The sequence below is a fragment of the Numenius arquata genome, chromosome 7, assembly GCF_964106895.1.
Source record: "Numenius arquata chromosome 7, bNumArq3.hap1.1, whole genome shotgun sequence".
NCBI classification, from domain to species: domain Eukaryota; kingdom Metazoa; phylum Chordata; class Aves; order Charadriiformes; family Scolopacidae; genus Numenius; species Numenius arquata.
In genome coordinates, this window is record NC_133582.1 from 20,809,326 (window position 1) to 20,828,021 (window position 18,696).

Here is an 18,696-nt window from a genome sequence, read left to right on the forward strand (position 1 = left end):
ACTGGTCCTGATTCCTCAGTTCCACAAGTTTGAGGCTATGGCAACTGAGCATCCTACCATCTTTCAGACGGAAACAAAGGATGCCAGGAAGCCTTTACACGTAGCGCATGGAGGGAGCCCATACTGAGACGAGCCATATTAAGAATTTCAGATAGCAACAAGGAACATTTTTGTTATAAGTAAATACTATCCCCAAACAGCTGCTGTTATTTGACAAACAGGATTTAAAGAACAGTCATGTAGCATTCTTTTCACACTAATCCAAGCAGGGAAGTGTATTTAGAGAGTAATGAGTGCTGCTCCCCATGGGATTTCCTGTTTTAAGACTGCAAGTCACAATTTCATTGGCAGCAGGTCAATTTAATAGCACCGAAGCTTCATCCCCTAGTCACTCATTCCTGCACGTAACTCCATGCGTCCACAGATGGTTTTGCTAGTTTTAGACAGAATAACGGCACTAACCCCTGTTAGCGGGTAGCTGTACAAACAGCTGTAGCAGCAGAAGTAAGGTATAACAATCTGTGGTGAAGGTGGCAATGGAGAAAGCCAGGAAACTCTTGAACTAGTCTTGCTGACAGGAAAGCTAACGCAGGAGACTGCAGTGCAAGCTCTTTCGTGTGTGAGGAGAAGGAAGATGACAGAACCTCCACCCATAGTCTGATGCTTGTTATACCAGAAAAATTAACTCTTCTTCCAACCATTTTAAGCTAACATACTGACATTAAATCATGATTTACTTTTTTTCTTGATTAGTGGTTTAAAACATTTACAGATATTATTTACACTGAATGAGTCCAGAAAAAGTTTTTAAAAGGTTGATTTTTGGTAGTACTGTGTTGATGGGTAGGGCAAAAGGGAAAAGCAGTTTCACTACAACAGCTAAACACGGATTTACAGTTAGAGTAGCCAACTCAAACAGTAACAAAATTAATTTTGCATTGCAAAGGGCTACTAAATCAAAACAAAAAAATTACATGTGTAATTTATATTCTTATGCATTTTTATGAAGAGAAGAAACTGCTAATTAAACGTAATATAGCTATTTTTAATCATGGGTAATAAACCACATGGGGCTAGCAAAAAGCAATTTATTTTATAGAAGAGTAACAGTTTATTCGTTTTGTGAGAATAAACAGAATAAACAATCTCACTGATCTTCACTAACATGCTTACTGGAATTTGGTCCACAAACAATATAACAAGTATTTGCATAAAATGAGAAAAAGTGTCTCTACCTGGAGCTCTAGATAGCAAGAAGCAGAAATTAAACTTAAAATTTGTAACTAGCTGGATGTTTACTGTATGACTATTAGTATTGCGAGTACTGAAATATACCATACTATAATAACAAACAAGAACTATGTTAAAAGGACTAAAATACCCCATAACTTAGAACTAATTTAAAACCGAGTCAGAACATTTCTTCCCTTTTTGTTGGAAGGTATCCACACGCTTGACTTAGCAGTTGAATATTTCAGTTCAGTGCTTGAGTTAATGGGAGAAGTGACAGCTCAACTGCTAAGCAATTTTTTGAAACTCAAGCACTAAATTGATTTCCACCATTTGAAAGTATTTATCTAAGTGCTTATCAGGATCTTTGAAAAGCTTTTAATCAAGTTTGAGAGAGGAAGACACACATAAGAATTTATAAAAAAAAATGTGGTTAATACATAAATAGAGGGTTTTCGCAGGACATTGGTCTCTTCCGAAAGAATGTTCATGTAAAATGACAAGTAGTTATTTTAATTTTTGGCTTTTAATACTAAATCATTTAGCTGCTGTTTGGACAGTCCCTGAAAATCTCTATAAAGGTGGACACTGCCTCAGTGATTTTTCATTGAACTGGAAAAATTAGAGAAAAGAAATTTAGGACAGTTCATTGTACAGTCAACACAAAGTCAGTATTGTTGTAAAAGGCCACATTCTCATGCAGAGGTTACGTTCAGAGAAAGAGACTAGCCCTGTGGCCCACCAACTCAGTGAGAATGTTGATTTTCTTAAATTATAGTAGCTCGGCTGTATTAACATTGGAAGTATTTAAGAGACTGGCAATTACCCCACGCAAATTTAATCCACACATGAAAATAAAGAGAATTTTCATTTAAGAGTGTGTAATCATATACAAACTGAATGAAAGATTTTTAAAATTGCCTAAACAGTTGCAGTTTGCTCATAGAACACCTGAACTCCTGCAGGATTTTTTTTCCTTGAAGAACTAATGCACAAAAGGAACATAATCACAGCAGCTTCTAAACTTCATAAGAACACCGATAAACTGTTTTAATAGATAACCACCATGAGAGGTTATCTAATTCCTGCTCTGAAAGGTTTATGTCAAAAAAGTCAAACACTGTAAAAAGCGTAAGATGTTTTTAGATCCTCTAATGTAACAAGTGTTACTGGATCATATTCTATACCGTCTCACAGATGCTTCAGTGGAGTTTAAAAGAAAAAGAAAACTTTCTTAAAACAGCAGTCATGCTTGACTTATGTTAGAAATTAAAAATTGAAGAGTGAAAACCTTGGACAGCTGACTTCTTTGTAAGATTAGTGTCAGAAATTGTCTACTCCAACAACCATATTTCAGTAAAATAAATCCATGAAAAACAAATTCTTAATGGCAACAATAATGAGGACTTTTTGGAATTTCTAAGATAGAGAGTCTTTCAATTATAGTACATTGAAATGGCAAAGGAACAACCTGCATTTCTTTGAAAAGAAGAAAACAATAAGAATTCTGACAGTGCTTCCATCAGATATGAAGGTTGCATGTCTTATACTAGTATACAAGTATCTTCCCTATTAACTGAACTATCTGAAACGACATCACAAGATATTTTAAAAATCAATACGTTACACTTATACAGTCATTGAATCCAACATTGTCTTTGCTGCTTATGTTCTGGTTCAACTGCTGTTAATGTTAGTCTCCCTTATAGGAAGCACAAGTATGCATCTTTGTGCTGGAATCCTTCAGTTTGCTCCATCTGTAACTGAAGAGTTAGTTTTGATTTACTGGGATGTGGACTGAAGCCACTCAGTCCTCTGGAATCTGGGAGAGCTTCACATGCTGCAAAAGATACACAGCAGCATAGCTGTCTCTCATAAAATAGTTTCAACGAACATGGCATTGTCTCAAAACACACAGCTAGCAGGTATTTTGCTGCTCCTGAAATATCTTCGTACTTTACTTTTTTGTGCGGTTCATGAAAGTACTTGCAGGAGTCCCTGAAGGCTTAGCAATAATTCCACAGATACTTTCCTGCTGACTGTTACTCCCAGTTCCATCTCAGCTGGAAGCAGTTATCCAAAAGCAAGCAAAATTTTTTGCTTTGGGTTAACAAATCTCAGTGACTCTCTTTAACTCCTCATGCTAGCTTCTGGTGCCTCCAACAAAGTTACAGAACAACCTATACAGGTTTTGAGGCTGTGTATGGATAAATACAAAGCACAAAAGGAAAGACTTCTTTTTCTTTGTAAGTCACACGCTTTAAACATATGTTCTGTTTTTTTTATAAAAATATGTTTTTTCAACAAATAATACCTTTTTAGATACAGACTAACAATTTTTAACAAAAATTTCATATAATCTAAGAAGAGATCAGTCTGGAAAATGTGCTACATTCAAATAAAAGTGATTTTACAAGGACTAAATTATTTCTGCTTCACAATATATAACGTCAAAAAAACTCCTCACTGAACTACTAGATCAGTCACGCAAAAAAGTAAACATACAATTTTACTAGAAAAATCTAGAGTTTTTTAATTGCTATTCTGCAATTTATTTTTCCTACACTAGCAGAAGCTCAAATAAAATACATTCAGTTGTTTCTGAATGGTTATGAATCTGTTTGTTCACCTATTTCACAAAGCTGTCTGAATACATGTATTTGTAGATGAGTACAATATAATGTATAAGTGCATCTATGCATTACATACAAATACATATGTATTCTGTATACGCACACATTCTTCCAAATGGAAGGTACATGTATTTGTAGATTTGTACAATATAATGTATATTATAAGTGCATCTATGCATTACGTACAAATACATATGTATTCTGTCTCCACACACATCTTCCAAATGAAAGGTGAAAGCTCTGACTAATTTGCAATCACCTAACACTGTAGACTCAAGCTCGTTTCAAACAAGAACAGAAAGCTCAGAATTTAGAAACATTCAATAGTTATTGACTTTAACCACATTATACAAATGACAGGTTTCTTATTAGCTATTTTAATATTAAATAAGTTCCTGTACAAGTGACTTTTATACAGGATAACTTTTATATTGCTATATAAGTTATAATAAAATTCAGGTCTCTTATGTAAAACACAAATGCTTGGTTACTTTGATCCCATATAGAAGATACTTAATCTGTCTTCACTGTCAGTTGTATCAAATGCTTACCTAAAGAATTTAAAGGGAAACCTTTTGTTATGTGTAAAGAAAAAGTTAGACTATTACTCACCATCTCACCATAATCAGAATTCTTACAGAAATGGAAGCCAGCAATTTCTGAAAACACCTAGCTTCTTTATTGCTACACAAGTTTATATGCTATTACAGGTGAATTATTACATATGATTTCTGATTATTTACATCATATAGGTGATCATGGGTTTTGTTTTGGCTGGTTTATTGTTTTAACTGATCTGTACCAATGCTCCTGCATGAGCACACTCTTCACTAGAAAATACATATGAAACTTCTTTACGGTGAGGGTGCCAGAGCCCTGGAACAGGCTGCCCAGGGAGGTTGTGGAGTCCCCTTCTCTGGAGATTTTCAAGACCCGCCTGGATGCAGTCCTGAGTAACACGCTCTGACATGCTCTGGGCAATCCTGCTTCGGCAGGGGAGTTGGACTAGATGATCCCTATGGTCCCTTCCAACTCTAAAAATTCAGTGAAATTCAGTGAAATTAAGAAAAACCTGAATGAGTGGGTTCTTTGATGTTTATTATGGCTTAATTCTGAATTTTTTTACTGTAACTGGCCATTAACATAGTTTCCCAAACCACCTTAGCATCATTCACTGATTTCTGGGAAATGTTCGTTTTTTCTCAGGCTCTCTTTTCCATTTTCTCAGCATCTCAGTAACGGACCCCTAAAACAAAGACTTGTATTTGAGCCCTCTTTCTGTATCAAACTTCACTGAAAACAGTCAACGCGGAAGTACGATGCCCACAAAGAGAGAAAAATAAGACATAAGCAATAAACCTTTTTTTCCTCAGGAAAAGCCCATTGAAATAGTTTTCATAATTAACACAAAATTATTGACTACTTGTTTAGATAATGGAATCCTCAATGAAACTTTAAAGAACAATTGCTTACTAGTGGCCTTATGTTTGCCTGCTTTGTTAAACTCAGTTAAGTGATACTCACTGGTGCCACTGATGACATCTGCTCTGGCTTTCATGACTTTGCAGAACTGTTTTCTACAAATTTCTCTCCACCCAGTTTGCTTCTCTGGACTTTTTAAGAGCGATAAAAGCTTGTCAAGATCTTTATCTAGAAGAAATGAAAAATGAGTCTGTAATTATAATCTTGGCTTTTTTTTTTTTTCTTTTTTTCTTTCTTTTAAACTTAGTACGTAAGTAATAAGCTATTAGTTACAGAGTACAGTAGAAAGAAGGAGATGCATTTGGAAACTAGAAACCATTTCGATGAAGAACAGAAGAAGAACAGACGCAGCTGAGCCCTCTCATTGCCCAGTAATTTTGGCAGACCTCATACCTTAGGAAGAAAAAACTAAATAAATATCCCTTATCCTATGACAATTAAACCAGAGAAGCAGTCCTAAAGCTGACGACATTCTGCTTTATACAGAACAGAAATATTCATTCTAGTTACTGCTGGGTTTTGAACATTTATGACATTACTGAGGCACTTTATATAACTCCTCTAAAGTTATTACTCCTCTGTACTGAAATGATAAGAATTGGAAAGATATTTTAAAGAAAGTAGTTTGGTGTTTCTGTATGATTTCAGCACTGAGAATCTAAAATGGAAGACAGGCAAAGATCCTCCACCAAATATCATTGGCTTAATAATAAAACCGTGAGGTGGCAGCATTGTTTTGTAGAACAGGAAATAAAGTTTGTTAAGACAGCAACATAATAAGGTTCCATAGAAAATTACTGCTTCTTTCTGTAAGCAGGTTTCCTTCAGATGCTTCTACTATGGACAGATATTACGGCATATATGTGTATGCCTTCAGGTTGCTAGGCAGATTTTGTGAAAATACATTGGGCTGCCCATGCTATGAGAATTCTTACATTAGCTTTGCTGATAATCTCCAGTGTTTCCCAACTTTAGCACAAGGACTTAAAACTGGTACAAAAGGTTACACTAAAAGTATACTTTTGCTGTCGCTGAAATGTCACCTTGCAGGTTTCGTGTTAATATTTAGAGAAACTTAGAGATTTAAATGTTTTCTGAAGAATGTAGGTAGACCCAACATGCTCCAGCCCAGGGCCACAGGCTGCTTGCTGGTGCTGTCAGAGGCTGTAACAATATAATTCAGGCATTTTCTAACTTCTGAATGCTTTACTTTTTTACCTGAGCATTATTATAACACAGTTTTTTGGTACATTTTTTATCTGAGGCACAAATGTATCAGATAACATTTTTCATTATATGTTCAGCTTGCTTATAAAACAAATTTGTGGAACAGTTTACAAAAAGATTTTTATGAAAGATTCCTTTTAAATGCAAAGAAAGAATTTCAAAGATCGCTCCTTACTGTTACTTTTACCTTGTTATTAAAGACACATTCACTCTTTACAATAGGGAGATGCCTTCAAAATTAAAATTGCCATTGATGCAATAACAAAAGGACAGTATGTTCTCTTCTCTCTTGGCTAAAGAGAGCCCCTCTTCCCCTCTGTTTTCTACTAAGTTAGAGGAAATTACAGATACTTTACCAATTTTGTAGAATAAAGTATCACAGACTGAGGCAGTAAACTTCACAACTAGCTGAATCTCACAGAGGTTTGAAAACAGAAGCAGCACAGTGACAAATGTAGAACCAGCAACATGTAATCATACATGAAAATGTTGTTGGCTTTCAACAATAAGATGTCTGTACCTAAAGCCTTAAGAATTTTTTCTTTAAATCAAACATCTTTTGCAACCAAAATGTCTATCTTGGAATTCGCACTGAACAATGAATATTAGCAAGCTACCATGATGCATGATGACACAGCACACTAAATAATATATGCAAGGTAGAGATTTAAATAATGCATACATATGCTTGGGCAAATAAAAAAGGAAATAATTTCTTCCCATGTGCAACATTTATTAAAAAATGTGAATATACTGGGAAGGGCTGACTATCCAAATTCTATTTTTCTGAAGGCAGAACAAATTTAAAGTTCAAATGCCAAGTAATTTTTTTAAGTAATTTTATGTAACATAAAACTGATCAAACTCAGTTTTCTAACAGACAATACTGACCCCTCCAAAATAGAAACAATCAATTACACTGCCTCTCTTCAGGCAACTTGGTTCCCAAAGTACTTGATGCTGCTATGAAAAATTTTCTGGTCAACTTGAAGGGAAAAAAAGTTGTTATCTGTAATAAGGTAAATGCACATGCACTCCCGTTGTGCACAGTCCCTTTGCTGTGGAACCATGCAGTTCCCATCATCAGGAAAGGATCGCAGTCTACACTGCTACTCACTGTTCACTAAAGTGATGAAAGTTCTTCGTACCTTGCAAGCTCTCCTTTGTTCTGTTTCTACATTTTGGATACTATAGCACTGAATTCTGTCATGAAAGGCGACTTCTGATTAAAGATTCAACAATTGTTTGAGCCAGTCTATGGCTACTTAAATATTTGCTGTTACTTTTACTTCTTTATAGCATTTCAGTTTTACAATAAAACTTAATTGTTTCCACAAACAAAATGCTATTTTCAAATTATCTTATTCTTTTAAGATGATTAGAATATTTTCAACAGAACTACAATACTGCATATAATTTATTTTAAGCTGATCTAAGGACCTTAATGATTTATAATCAGTAAATTGTCTCCTTGTCATTGGAATTTATTATACAATACCTACTATTTCAAAAGAAGCTTATTATAGTAACTTAATTATTATCATTAATAATGATTTCAAATTAATTAATCTGAAAATTATTTGAGGATAACAAAGGAATAAGTCCTCAGTTATTACCTTTCCAAATAACATGCACTGATGCTTAGAACAGCTTACATGAGTATGAAAATTGAATGTGAAGAAGGATTTACTCTTACAGTATTATCAGTGGGATTCCTAGATTTTTCTCTGCTCTTTTCTGCTAAAAATGTCACTATTGAAGGAAATCTTAGACTGCAAAGTAACACCCCTCTAAAAGGTAAATAGTTATTTTACTTCCTAAAGGATTGCAGAAATTCAGGTTGTCAGACTAAGATCAGAGACTACAAGCTGAGATCTAATCAGTCAACTTATATGAGACCAGGATGAAACTTTGATTCCTCTGAAGGAAATAAAACCACTAAAAATCATCCTCCAATAATTTCAAGAAAACAGGATTTCAAGATCCCATCCCATTCACCTCTGCTGCCTCCTTCTGGTTTCTGAATTTGACCCCTGTTTTTCTTTGCACACTTTGCCTCTCTAATATTCTTCCTCTCCTGCAGGTTTTACAAAATTAAATCTTTATTTTGTGATTGCTGAAATGCGCACATGCTAATATCTAGTAGCTTCAATGCATCTAAAATTGTACTATTTAAATATGTAATCTTTTACACTCTTAATTTATCCTCCAACAATAAAATAAGGAAATAAAGATTACAGTATTATATACAGTATTTTCTGAAATCTTGCTAGAGACCATGGACTACTGTATTTGCTTTAAGGTTCCTCTGGGAAGGTAATATTTAATAAAAAAGGAACTTAAGCAACTTGAAATATGTACCAAATATAGCTAATGCAGATATGTGTTCTGTCATTAGAATAGTGACAGGCAAGCAACCTACTGAAAACAAGAACTCATTTTATATAATGAGTGGATTCTTTTCCTCCCAGCCAAGGAGGATACAAGACTTAGGATCCTTAGAGCGTGCACAGGAATGTTCAAACTGAAATGACAGAGAAAAAAGCTTAAGATCCATGCAACCAAGATACTACGGCAGAACCACGTATTGACTACATCCATTACATATGGTAACTGGTATCATATTGTGGCAACTTACAGCATCTTATTTTCTTCCAGCTAAACCACTTGCCTCTTTTAGCTTGCCCTTAAACACAGACTATCACATCCTCCAACGGGTCATCACAATAGAAAAAAAAGAAAACCTTGGGTTTGTTTTTTTTTGTTTTTTTAATGAAAATCTCTACCAAAAACCTCATCATGTCAAATAAATGCCAGCTCACTTTCACAAGTTAGTAGGCAACTGTAACTTGCCCACCATGTAGCTGGAAGTCCAACTACCACACAGTCCTGGACTGTGCATATTGCTTGTTACTGAGGGTGGGCTTTCACACTATCTCTAGAGGTGTTCTAAACACGTCAATCCCAAGAGAGAGAAGTCCTGCTCTTCTTTCCTCTCTTTTTTGTACATCACTAAATGGGTTCACTAGTTATCCTACATTAATTACTTGAATTACTGTCTTTTTCTGGAAGAAATACCAGAACTGCTGAAGGAGGTGAAGGACAGAAGGTGAGGGAACAGAGGAAGAAAAAAAACCAAACCAACCAGCAATAGAAAGAAAAGAAAAAGTGAGGAAGGAAATGAGTAAAACCTTCCTCTTCTGATAATAGCGAGCTTTTAAATATGTTCAACCCTAACAAGTGTAGTTGAAGAGAAACTTATGTCAATTTAATGCTGCAGTCCTGCCTTCTTCCTCATATGTGGTTGTATTTTGCCATCCCACCCCTTCCTTTATGCTAGCACTGGTTGCTCTGTGTAGCCTTGTCAAGAAAAATAACCACGTTTACTAGTTTATGAAACTATGGAACTGCACTATAAATAACCTACAGTTACTTGCATGTATGAAATCTGAACCACCACATCATAATTTCTGCAAGTTTAAACTGATCTCATTCCCTAAAAGATGCTGCTTTGTAATTCTTCAAATAATTCTTCAGCTACCTTTTGTGTCTAAAGCAGGTAAGACCTAGGAAAATTCATAAATGTTTTAGAAAAATGTCAGAAATGCCACAAGCCTTTTCTCATCTGATTGTGTTTTGTGATGAGTGTTTTTCTGTGACTAAGAAACTAAGACCTATAAATGCATGAGTATCTTATTCAAAATCTAAATTTAGAGATAATATATAACCTGACTATATTATATTTGACTACTACATGAAAACAAACCCATATAAGGATATATATTTCAGGAAAGCCCATCTATATTTCTGACTTACTTCTCTTTCATCTTTTATTCATTGAGTAGACTTCTTAAACAGTGTAAGACAACAGGCTCATATATGAATACTGAGCCAAATATAAAAGGGAGTACAAGTCAAAGAAGTGCAGGTGATGAAGACATTTATGTGAAATTATAAGGGGTAACAGGAAAGCTAATATAGCCAGTTCTTTGACAGAGAAAATGAAAAAAAAAATTAAAATGAGAGTACTAGTTTCAGGCAGATATCAAAAAAACCCACGCAACCAACCATGACTGAAAAGAAATCTTATTTAAAAAAAACAAAACAAAATAAAACAAAAAAACTGAACAGAAACATGGCAGCACGTTCCCATTCAAGTTAAAGAGTACAAAGCAATGAACTCTGAGAACAGTGGCTGAGATAAAACATCAAAAGACTTTAAGAACATTATCACAGAAGATTTTTGGTAGCAATTCTGGACTGTATGAGTCAAGAAGAGAGTAAAGATTAGTGAATAATGGGTTGCCAATGTATGTGGAAATGCTAAGCAGTGAATGTGTCATTACAGGACACTTATGGACGCTATTCATCAGTCACACTCATCACCAACTGTTGTAACTGCAGAGCTAGAAGAAAAGGGAAACAGATCTGTGCAAATAGAAGAGTGAATATTACATTTTAATACAGTTCTAAAGAGTTTAACTTTTAATAACCTACAGTGTAGTTAACATTACAAGTAAAAAGATCATTAATAGTTGTATCTTGAATAACAAAGGACTATATCACTCTGAAAACCACTTAATAGTTCCTCCTCAAATTATCTTACTGAAATAATAATTGAACAATTAAGACAAAAGAAAAGCAACAGGGTATCTCACTGCAGTGTAAACAGGTGGAAATGGCATAATTAATTTCCACACGTACATAATGATCTGCATAAATCTTTTTAAGCTTCACTATAAATTATCTTTGACAGAAGAGAACCATTAATATACTGCTATCCAATAGTCTTCCAACTCTAAATACTAGCTGAAATAATTGATGCACATTAATACACAACCAAGCAAGGGGTTTTTTCCATATATCCTTTCCTACAGACACATATACCATACAGGCAAACACCTAACATCTGCAAAACCAGGGCACATATTTGCAAAGAGTGAATCACTTAGATTTTCCTCAAATACCAATATACTTTTTGGGTGAGTCTACCCATTAGAAGTGTCATCATGAAACGGAGGAATTACTCCACTACTCCAATGTAATTACTAATTTTACCACCATAGATTATGAGTTTCATTTTTGATCCAATGAGGCAAAATATCCAGTTCCCAGTGTCTGTGAGCACTACATCAGGACAAAATAACAGCAAGTGCTTTAAAAAAAAAAGTTCTTCAAGATGCAGTCTTCAGGCCTTGGTGCTGGGAAACAAACGTTCCAGACACTCTGCAGAGTTAGGACTGCTCTGCTTTTTCATACAGCTAATTAATCCTCCTCCCTTCCCGCCCCAAACTGAGCAACCAAAAAAGTACCAGTGCTACATGTTTTCTTCACTGAAATTTTGGTGTAAATAACACTTTTTCAGTGACCACCCCTCATGTGCTGCTTTAGGTTTTATCTATGATTTCCATTCTACTAGATGCAGTCACAGGCTACATGACATCTAGGGCTGTGGAAATGAAGCTTCCTGTTCCCTGACCTCAGCAGCACATAATCTTTTCTGCGAGCAATAGTCACACGCTAGTTCCAAAACATTCAGAGTAATTTCAGCCTGCACTCAGAAAGACAACTTCCATTACTGGAGAGACACCCCTGGGAAACAAAGGTTCTGTTATTGCATCTGTCCTTCAACTCCATCTGAAGGGAGGGTCAGAAGAGAAACATGTTCAGAGACAGCAATATCATATCTGAGTGCACATCTGTAACCCGTTTTTTTCCCCTCTCCTCCCAGCCAACTCCAATAACCGTATTACAGACACTTTTTTTTTTATTTAAAAAAAAAATCAACTCAGGTTATGTTTTTAGAGTTGACATCATGATTGCATGATGGACACAGGACCAATTTTCAAAGAAGAAGGAAGAGGTAAGCTTCAGGAGTCCATGTCACACCGTTAATAAGAGAGGAGGTAAATAAGAGATCAGGACAGACAGAATAAAACCTACTGTTACAGCCTTTACAGTGAAAGAAACTGTACGTTCTTTAACAGTAATAGGAATCTAGCAGTCTTAGTTATTCACGTAATAGAAACACCCCAAAAAGAGGACAGGAATGGTACCACACAGGTTACGTAATGGAACACCACAGCATGAAATCTGAACACAGATAGCTCCAGGGAATCGCAGAAACCTTCTGCCGGCCTTCGATCCTCAGCGACAGACACAACAAAGCAGTCATGCACAAGTGTTTGTTTGCATGGCTGTGTGAACCCTGTCCATCCCCTTGCAGTGAAGCAGAATTAAAATTTAACAAGTATTTGCCTAAATTGTTATTAAAACCTGCGAGTAAGTTGCATAACACACAACATGAATTCTGAATATTCAAAACATCAAAGAAGTTGTTCTTAAAACCTCCAATGATGATTTCATGACTTCCAGATGTATCCTACTGAATGCTTATTTATTTATTTGTAACAAATCTTTATTGACAATTAAGCCAACTATTCCTTTTTTCTGCACAGGGACATAGAAAACAATCAATCTGTCCTCCTTATAACTGCTTTTAACATACTAAGAGACTGTCATGACCTTTCTCTTTTCAGCATCAGCCAGTTCCAATTATTTCAATCTATACTCACATATCACATTTCAAAGACATGATATGTAGCTGTGCTCTAGAATCCCTCAAATGTATCCATTTTCCTCAGACTGCATTGCCTGTGCTAGAGATACTGCACCCAAGGACTCACCATTTTCAACTGACAAAGATCACCGTCCGTCTCGTATAAATGTAACTCTCAGATCTTTCTCACAATCATATTTTTAACTTCTCTTGCAAAAGAGCGCTCCTATCAGTGCCACACTGTAGTGCTGAACACAGTTCAGATATTCCCCATCTTTTACTTATGCTCTTGATTTGGTTTTTTCCAAGCATTTCATTCTTTTCATTTTTTGATCTAATTGTTCCGACACATTCTTTCAAAGTAACTTAAACATCCTGAAAGCCTCAGTCTGGCAAATCAGAAATTCACCGTTTGGTGGACGAATACTTTTTTTTTTTTTTTTAATGAGAACTGGAAGAGAATACTTTCAATGTTTTCTTTTTCCTTCTTTTTCAAACAGCAAACAAAATATTTTGTTTGACTACAAAACTAAATGTTCTGTTTATTTTTCGGTTATGTAGTCTTTTACTTCAGTTACCTTTAATATCAAAAATGTCATTTTAAACTAAAATATTGAATACTTCATCAAACATGTTTGCAAACCTTTGCAAACCTTCATTTCAGCAAATTTACTGCTAGTCCAAAAGTTTTACCCAAGCTTTCCCAGCTGGTTGTCATCCACAAAAGTGACAACTACAATCTCTATTCCATTATCCCATTGGTTAACTACGAGCAACAGAATTGCTCTGAACAAGAGAACAGAGAGGTTCTGCGGATTACAATAAAATATGCTTTTCCAGTCCAAGAGCAATACTACCTGACTCCTTGAAGACATATTTAAAACAACTGGGCACCCACTTTATGGTGATTTGATTGCTGTCTCATGAAAATTGCCTTGGGAAGCCTGGAACAGTACTGCTAAAGTTAAGATACAGAAAACTCCCTCCTTTTATAACTACACGGCCTTTCCTCTTGTCAGAAAACAAAATCACCTTTTTTTTAATTTTTTTTCTAAATATTTATAAACCAACAATTTTGTATTCTACAGTTAATGAAGAATTTCTATCACTTGAAAATCTACACCTCCTACGGAAACTCACAAATAATTTCTAATGAGCACATCTCAAAGATACAGTAAACATGAACAAATACAAATAATTATTTATTAACTATAAACCATTCCTCAGATTCTTTTGCATTGTCTATGCAAATTAAAACCTTAAAATGGTTTTTCTGTATGAATTAAACTGCTTTGCCTAGATAGTTCTTCAAAGGATTCTTCAGTCTGCCTACATTCCAAATTGATGTTCAATGCAGAAACCAACTATCCTAAACACTGTCGATTTCACACACCACCAAGCTTTGTAAACACAGGGATCTGAATCATGAAAATACTGTACAAAAAATTTGTAGCTTAACCATACTGTCTTCCTTCAGTTACTAGAGAGACGATATAAATGCATCTCATGAGTCACCCACCTGAGACGAGCCAAAAGGTTAATCTTGAAGTTTGCGTACGAATTAGATTACTAAACAGAGCTTTGCAGATTGACAGTTGCACAAAGGCAGACAAGCAAAACCAAACCAATTTATTTAGCTACAAACGCAGTCAACAATAAAAAAAAAAAATCCTTAAATACATATAAGATTATAATCTGGAGGATGGAGGGGAAGGGGGCGAGGAGGAAGGGAAAAAAAAATTAAAAAAATCAACAGAGATGCTTGTTTGACATGTACACTGCTTGCATGCTTTGTACGTACCTTGCCTGAATTCAGCTTTCCTAGGAATTTCTGCAAGATAGCACTTTGGCAAAGGGAATGATGAAAACATTGGCCAACGATATGGATCATTACCCTAGAAACAGGACCACAAAGAAACTGATTTAGGAGAATAATTAATAGCATTTGCTTGGTAACACACAGGTTTATTGCCTATGCACCGAAATTATGCTTGATACTACAATTTGCAGTGAGATATTCCATAACTAAAAAAAACGTTAAAGGATACAAAATCCAAAAAGCATTTGAGCCAGAATTCTTTCCAGTATATACCAGTAACAGTTTTGATTTTACAGGGTTTTTTTTTCAACCAAAAAGGAAATTGCAGATTTTTATAAAAATAATAAAAAAACCCCACAAAACTGTATTCCAATTTTATACATTGATCTAGCTGTCTTTGCTGTGCTGACAGTAATTCACATTTCATCTTTGAGACTGACAGTCACTGAGAAGCAGAACATTTAAAGGAGCTGGTTAACAAACACTGTATTGTTAGAACATCGATGAAAGCTCCAGGTATTACATACTGCAGATGAAAACCCAAATTCAGAAAAAAGAAAACTCAGGAAGATAGAAGTAAAGAAAAGACAAATTGCATTCACTTTCACAGCAGAAAAAGAAATATTAAAAATGAAGCAATATAAACATTTCATCGGAATGTGGTATGTCCTAGACATATGCCAATCTCCAGAGAGTGGGAACAATGTATTTTTTCAGTGTATCACTTCTTAAAAATTTTAGCCCTTTATAAATTTAAAGGTGGGACAGTACTTCCTCATGTTAAATAATATTCCTCATGGTGAATTAGCAGCAAAACTGTTCACTTAATGAAGGCAGGAGTTATGGAAAGAGAAACTGTTAAAATTTAGATTCTAACCTTATCTAGTACTCTCAAAGGCAAAATCCTTTCCTTTGGTCCTCCAATCAGATTTATCCTTACAAGAACATGGTTTCTCTCCACTGATAGACCATCAATTATAAAATCACTAGGAAAAACAAACAAACAAACAAACAAACAAACTGCAAAAAACTCCAAAAATCAGAACCACTTCAATTTACCAACTGTTTAATTCAACAAACTTTAATGAGCAAGAATACCTTGAGAAATATACTGGAATTACAGTATATGTAATGTACAGTAAAGTGTGGAAAACACAGGCATAAAGAAATAAACATAAAGTATTTTGAGATGTCTGCAAGCATTATCTTAACTTCGTACTTCCTTACCTACTGCTGATCACAAACATCTGAGCAACGAGGGGACAAAAGAGACAAGAAAACTTCACAAGCTTTGTTATACCCACATGCTCAGTAATTAGGGCAGAGACAGTTAATGGACCATCAAAATTTACTCCTTATTTGGCCTACCAGCAAATTTGTACTGTCATAAATAAGCAAGGTTATTCATAACTTAACACACAGCCAACTTGCTGACTGAAGCCACTGTGTAGCTCAAGGTGTTTTTTTTTTTTTAAAGGAAACAGTTTTTATACACCAAGTTTCTTACAACTTTTTCCTTCTTAAGGAACAGTACGTTTCATCCTCAAATGGCATATAATATCTGTATCTGCTGAGATTTTACCCATACTGTTTGATTTAAATTCTGTACTGGTCCCATGTAGCAAAGAGTAAGAGGAAAGTTCTTAAAATTCAGCATGCTGAGAGAAAGGACAAAATGTCTGTGACTAAATGACTGTCCACTTCTGTCCCCAAAATAAACTTTCCTATTTGAAACAACGTATTGTGCAATTTTATTTAAAAGTCAGCAATGGAAAGTCACAGTAGTTGGAGAGTTGACTAAGTTATAAATAAAAAAGAAACAAAATACAAAAAAAAGAAAGTACTGATGACGCCTTTAATTCATTAACATGAAAACAATACCCTAATTTTATATTACACGCATAACATGAAAGTATAATATAAAACCAAAATTAAAAGGCATATTTACACCCCGAAATTTTGCACTTTTTTTAAAGAAATAATCTAAGATTGACACAAACAAAAAAATGAGAAAAATATTGATGACAAACCCATATGAAAGTAAACTTAAGCACATCAGAAGCCAACTTGAGTGAGAGCATTTGTATGTTGAAAGCCACTAAAGTATTAAGGTATTTGTTCTCCGGAGAAATGTTTGATAGTTAAAATCACTTTTACGTCAGTCACTGCTTACCCTGGTCCTTCTGAAGTTTCTGTGACATTTTCCTCCTGAGCAGTTAGTAAAACTTGTGACACTTTATACTGAGTCTCCAAGAGTAAAAGGGTATTGAGCTCACAGCAAAGCACATTTAACAACCTGCAGAAGGACACAGTGAAATGATAGCACATCAGTCAGGAATCCAGTAATGCAGAGTAAGACAAAGAAGAACATGTTTATGAGATCTCAAAATGGAAAGAAAAAACCCAAACCCCAAAAAACTTGAAGTGTCTGAAACATACCCAGACACAACTGGGTCATGAACACTCTTATATTGTTTTTAGGCACTCAAGTGGCACAGCCTTGAGCAAACAGGGAATGGTTCACAACAGAGGTTTTTGTGTGCACTGAACTACCAGAGAAAATATTCACAGTCAGATCAGTCTGCTTTTGAGTTTATATCACAGAATTACAAAAGTGACACAGACTTAATACGACATTGCATGTGAAATCTGAAGAAATTATACAATAATAGGCTGGTAAGGCAACTCAGAATCAGGTTGTCCAAAGTGGGGAGGGAGCGAGATAAAAATACATCTTTCCTTTAGAAAACAGGCTTTTAAGCATTTCTGTATAATCAATTTTAACACAGTTCAAAAGCACCTGAACATTTAACTTAACAAAAACATATTTTTTTTTATTTCAGAGAAACACAAAACAATGGTAAATGAAATTAATAAACACAAGAGCACATGACAGCACATTACATGCAATTTTCTTTTATAACTTCAAGGCACATTAACAGTGAAAGTACTCCAATATATTTTATGTAAATGTGACGCAGGGCAATCCAAATCATATTACTTTTTTTTTTTCAACTGTAACACAGCAACAGAATAATTTCATTGAAGGCTTCCTGTTCATGGAAAATAAAATGACTAAACATTCTTCGTGCTATTTTTATTTTCTGTTTTATCACAGTCATAAAACATAACATAAATTACAACTGATCAGCATTATATTTTGCATACACATAAGACTTGATATGAACTAGAGAACACATATTGTTTGAAATTTGTAGTCTGCTAGTCAATGCTTATTTTCTTCCATGTAATTCCCAATATACTTCTAGTGACAATAGTAAAAATTTGCAAGCCATTCTCTGGATAATTTAACACCTGCAAATTCACACAATTGTGGTGTTTCTTTTCTGTTGCTTTTTTAATATAACTTGATCTTTTCAGCTTCAGTCCTCTTCAAGTTTTATTTATTTTACCTTAACTATTTCCTGTCATTGATCTGTTTTAAATCACAGAAGAAATGACAGTTCAAATATAATTTTTTTTATTACTATATATAAGAAAAATTCACAAAAAAGGGCACTGAAACCATTATGAAGATGGACCATTTCTTCAGTTAAGTATGATGACTTTAAATGGCAAAGAACCTGTTTCCAGCAGTTAAAAGCCACTTGGGAGAAGACTGATGGCCGAGAATGCTTATAACACCCCCTCTGGTACACAAGGCAGAGCAAAAAAAAATATAACAAACTTATGGTTTGGCAAATAAAGCTAGGTAGAAGGCATAGTGGTAAGGTAAATGAAAAAAT

At 34.8% G+C, this 18,696-nt stretch overlaps 1 protein-coding gene across 1 annotated transcript in view; it reads right to left on the bottom strand.

Moving 5' to 3' along the window:
- Positions 1-18,696, bottom strand: part of TBC1D32 (TBC1 domain family member 32) — an 80,011-nt gene that overhangs the window by 19,465 nt on the left and 41,850 nt on the right. Inside the window, exons 24-27 of the mRNA XM_074150340.1 lie at positions 17,124-17,246; positions 15,828-15,936; positions 14,933-15,026; positions 5,388-5,513 (exon numbers count right to left, since the gene is read on the bottom strand). Of these exons, the coding sequence (XP_074006441.1) occupies positions 5,388-5,513; positions 14,933-15,026; positions 15,828-15,936; positions 17,124-17,246 (452 nt within the window). The remainder of the gene's footprint in view (positions 1-5,387; positions 5,514-14,932; positions 15,027-15,827; positions 15,937-17,123; positions 17,247-18,696) is intronic.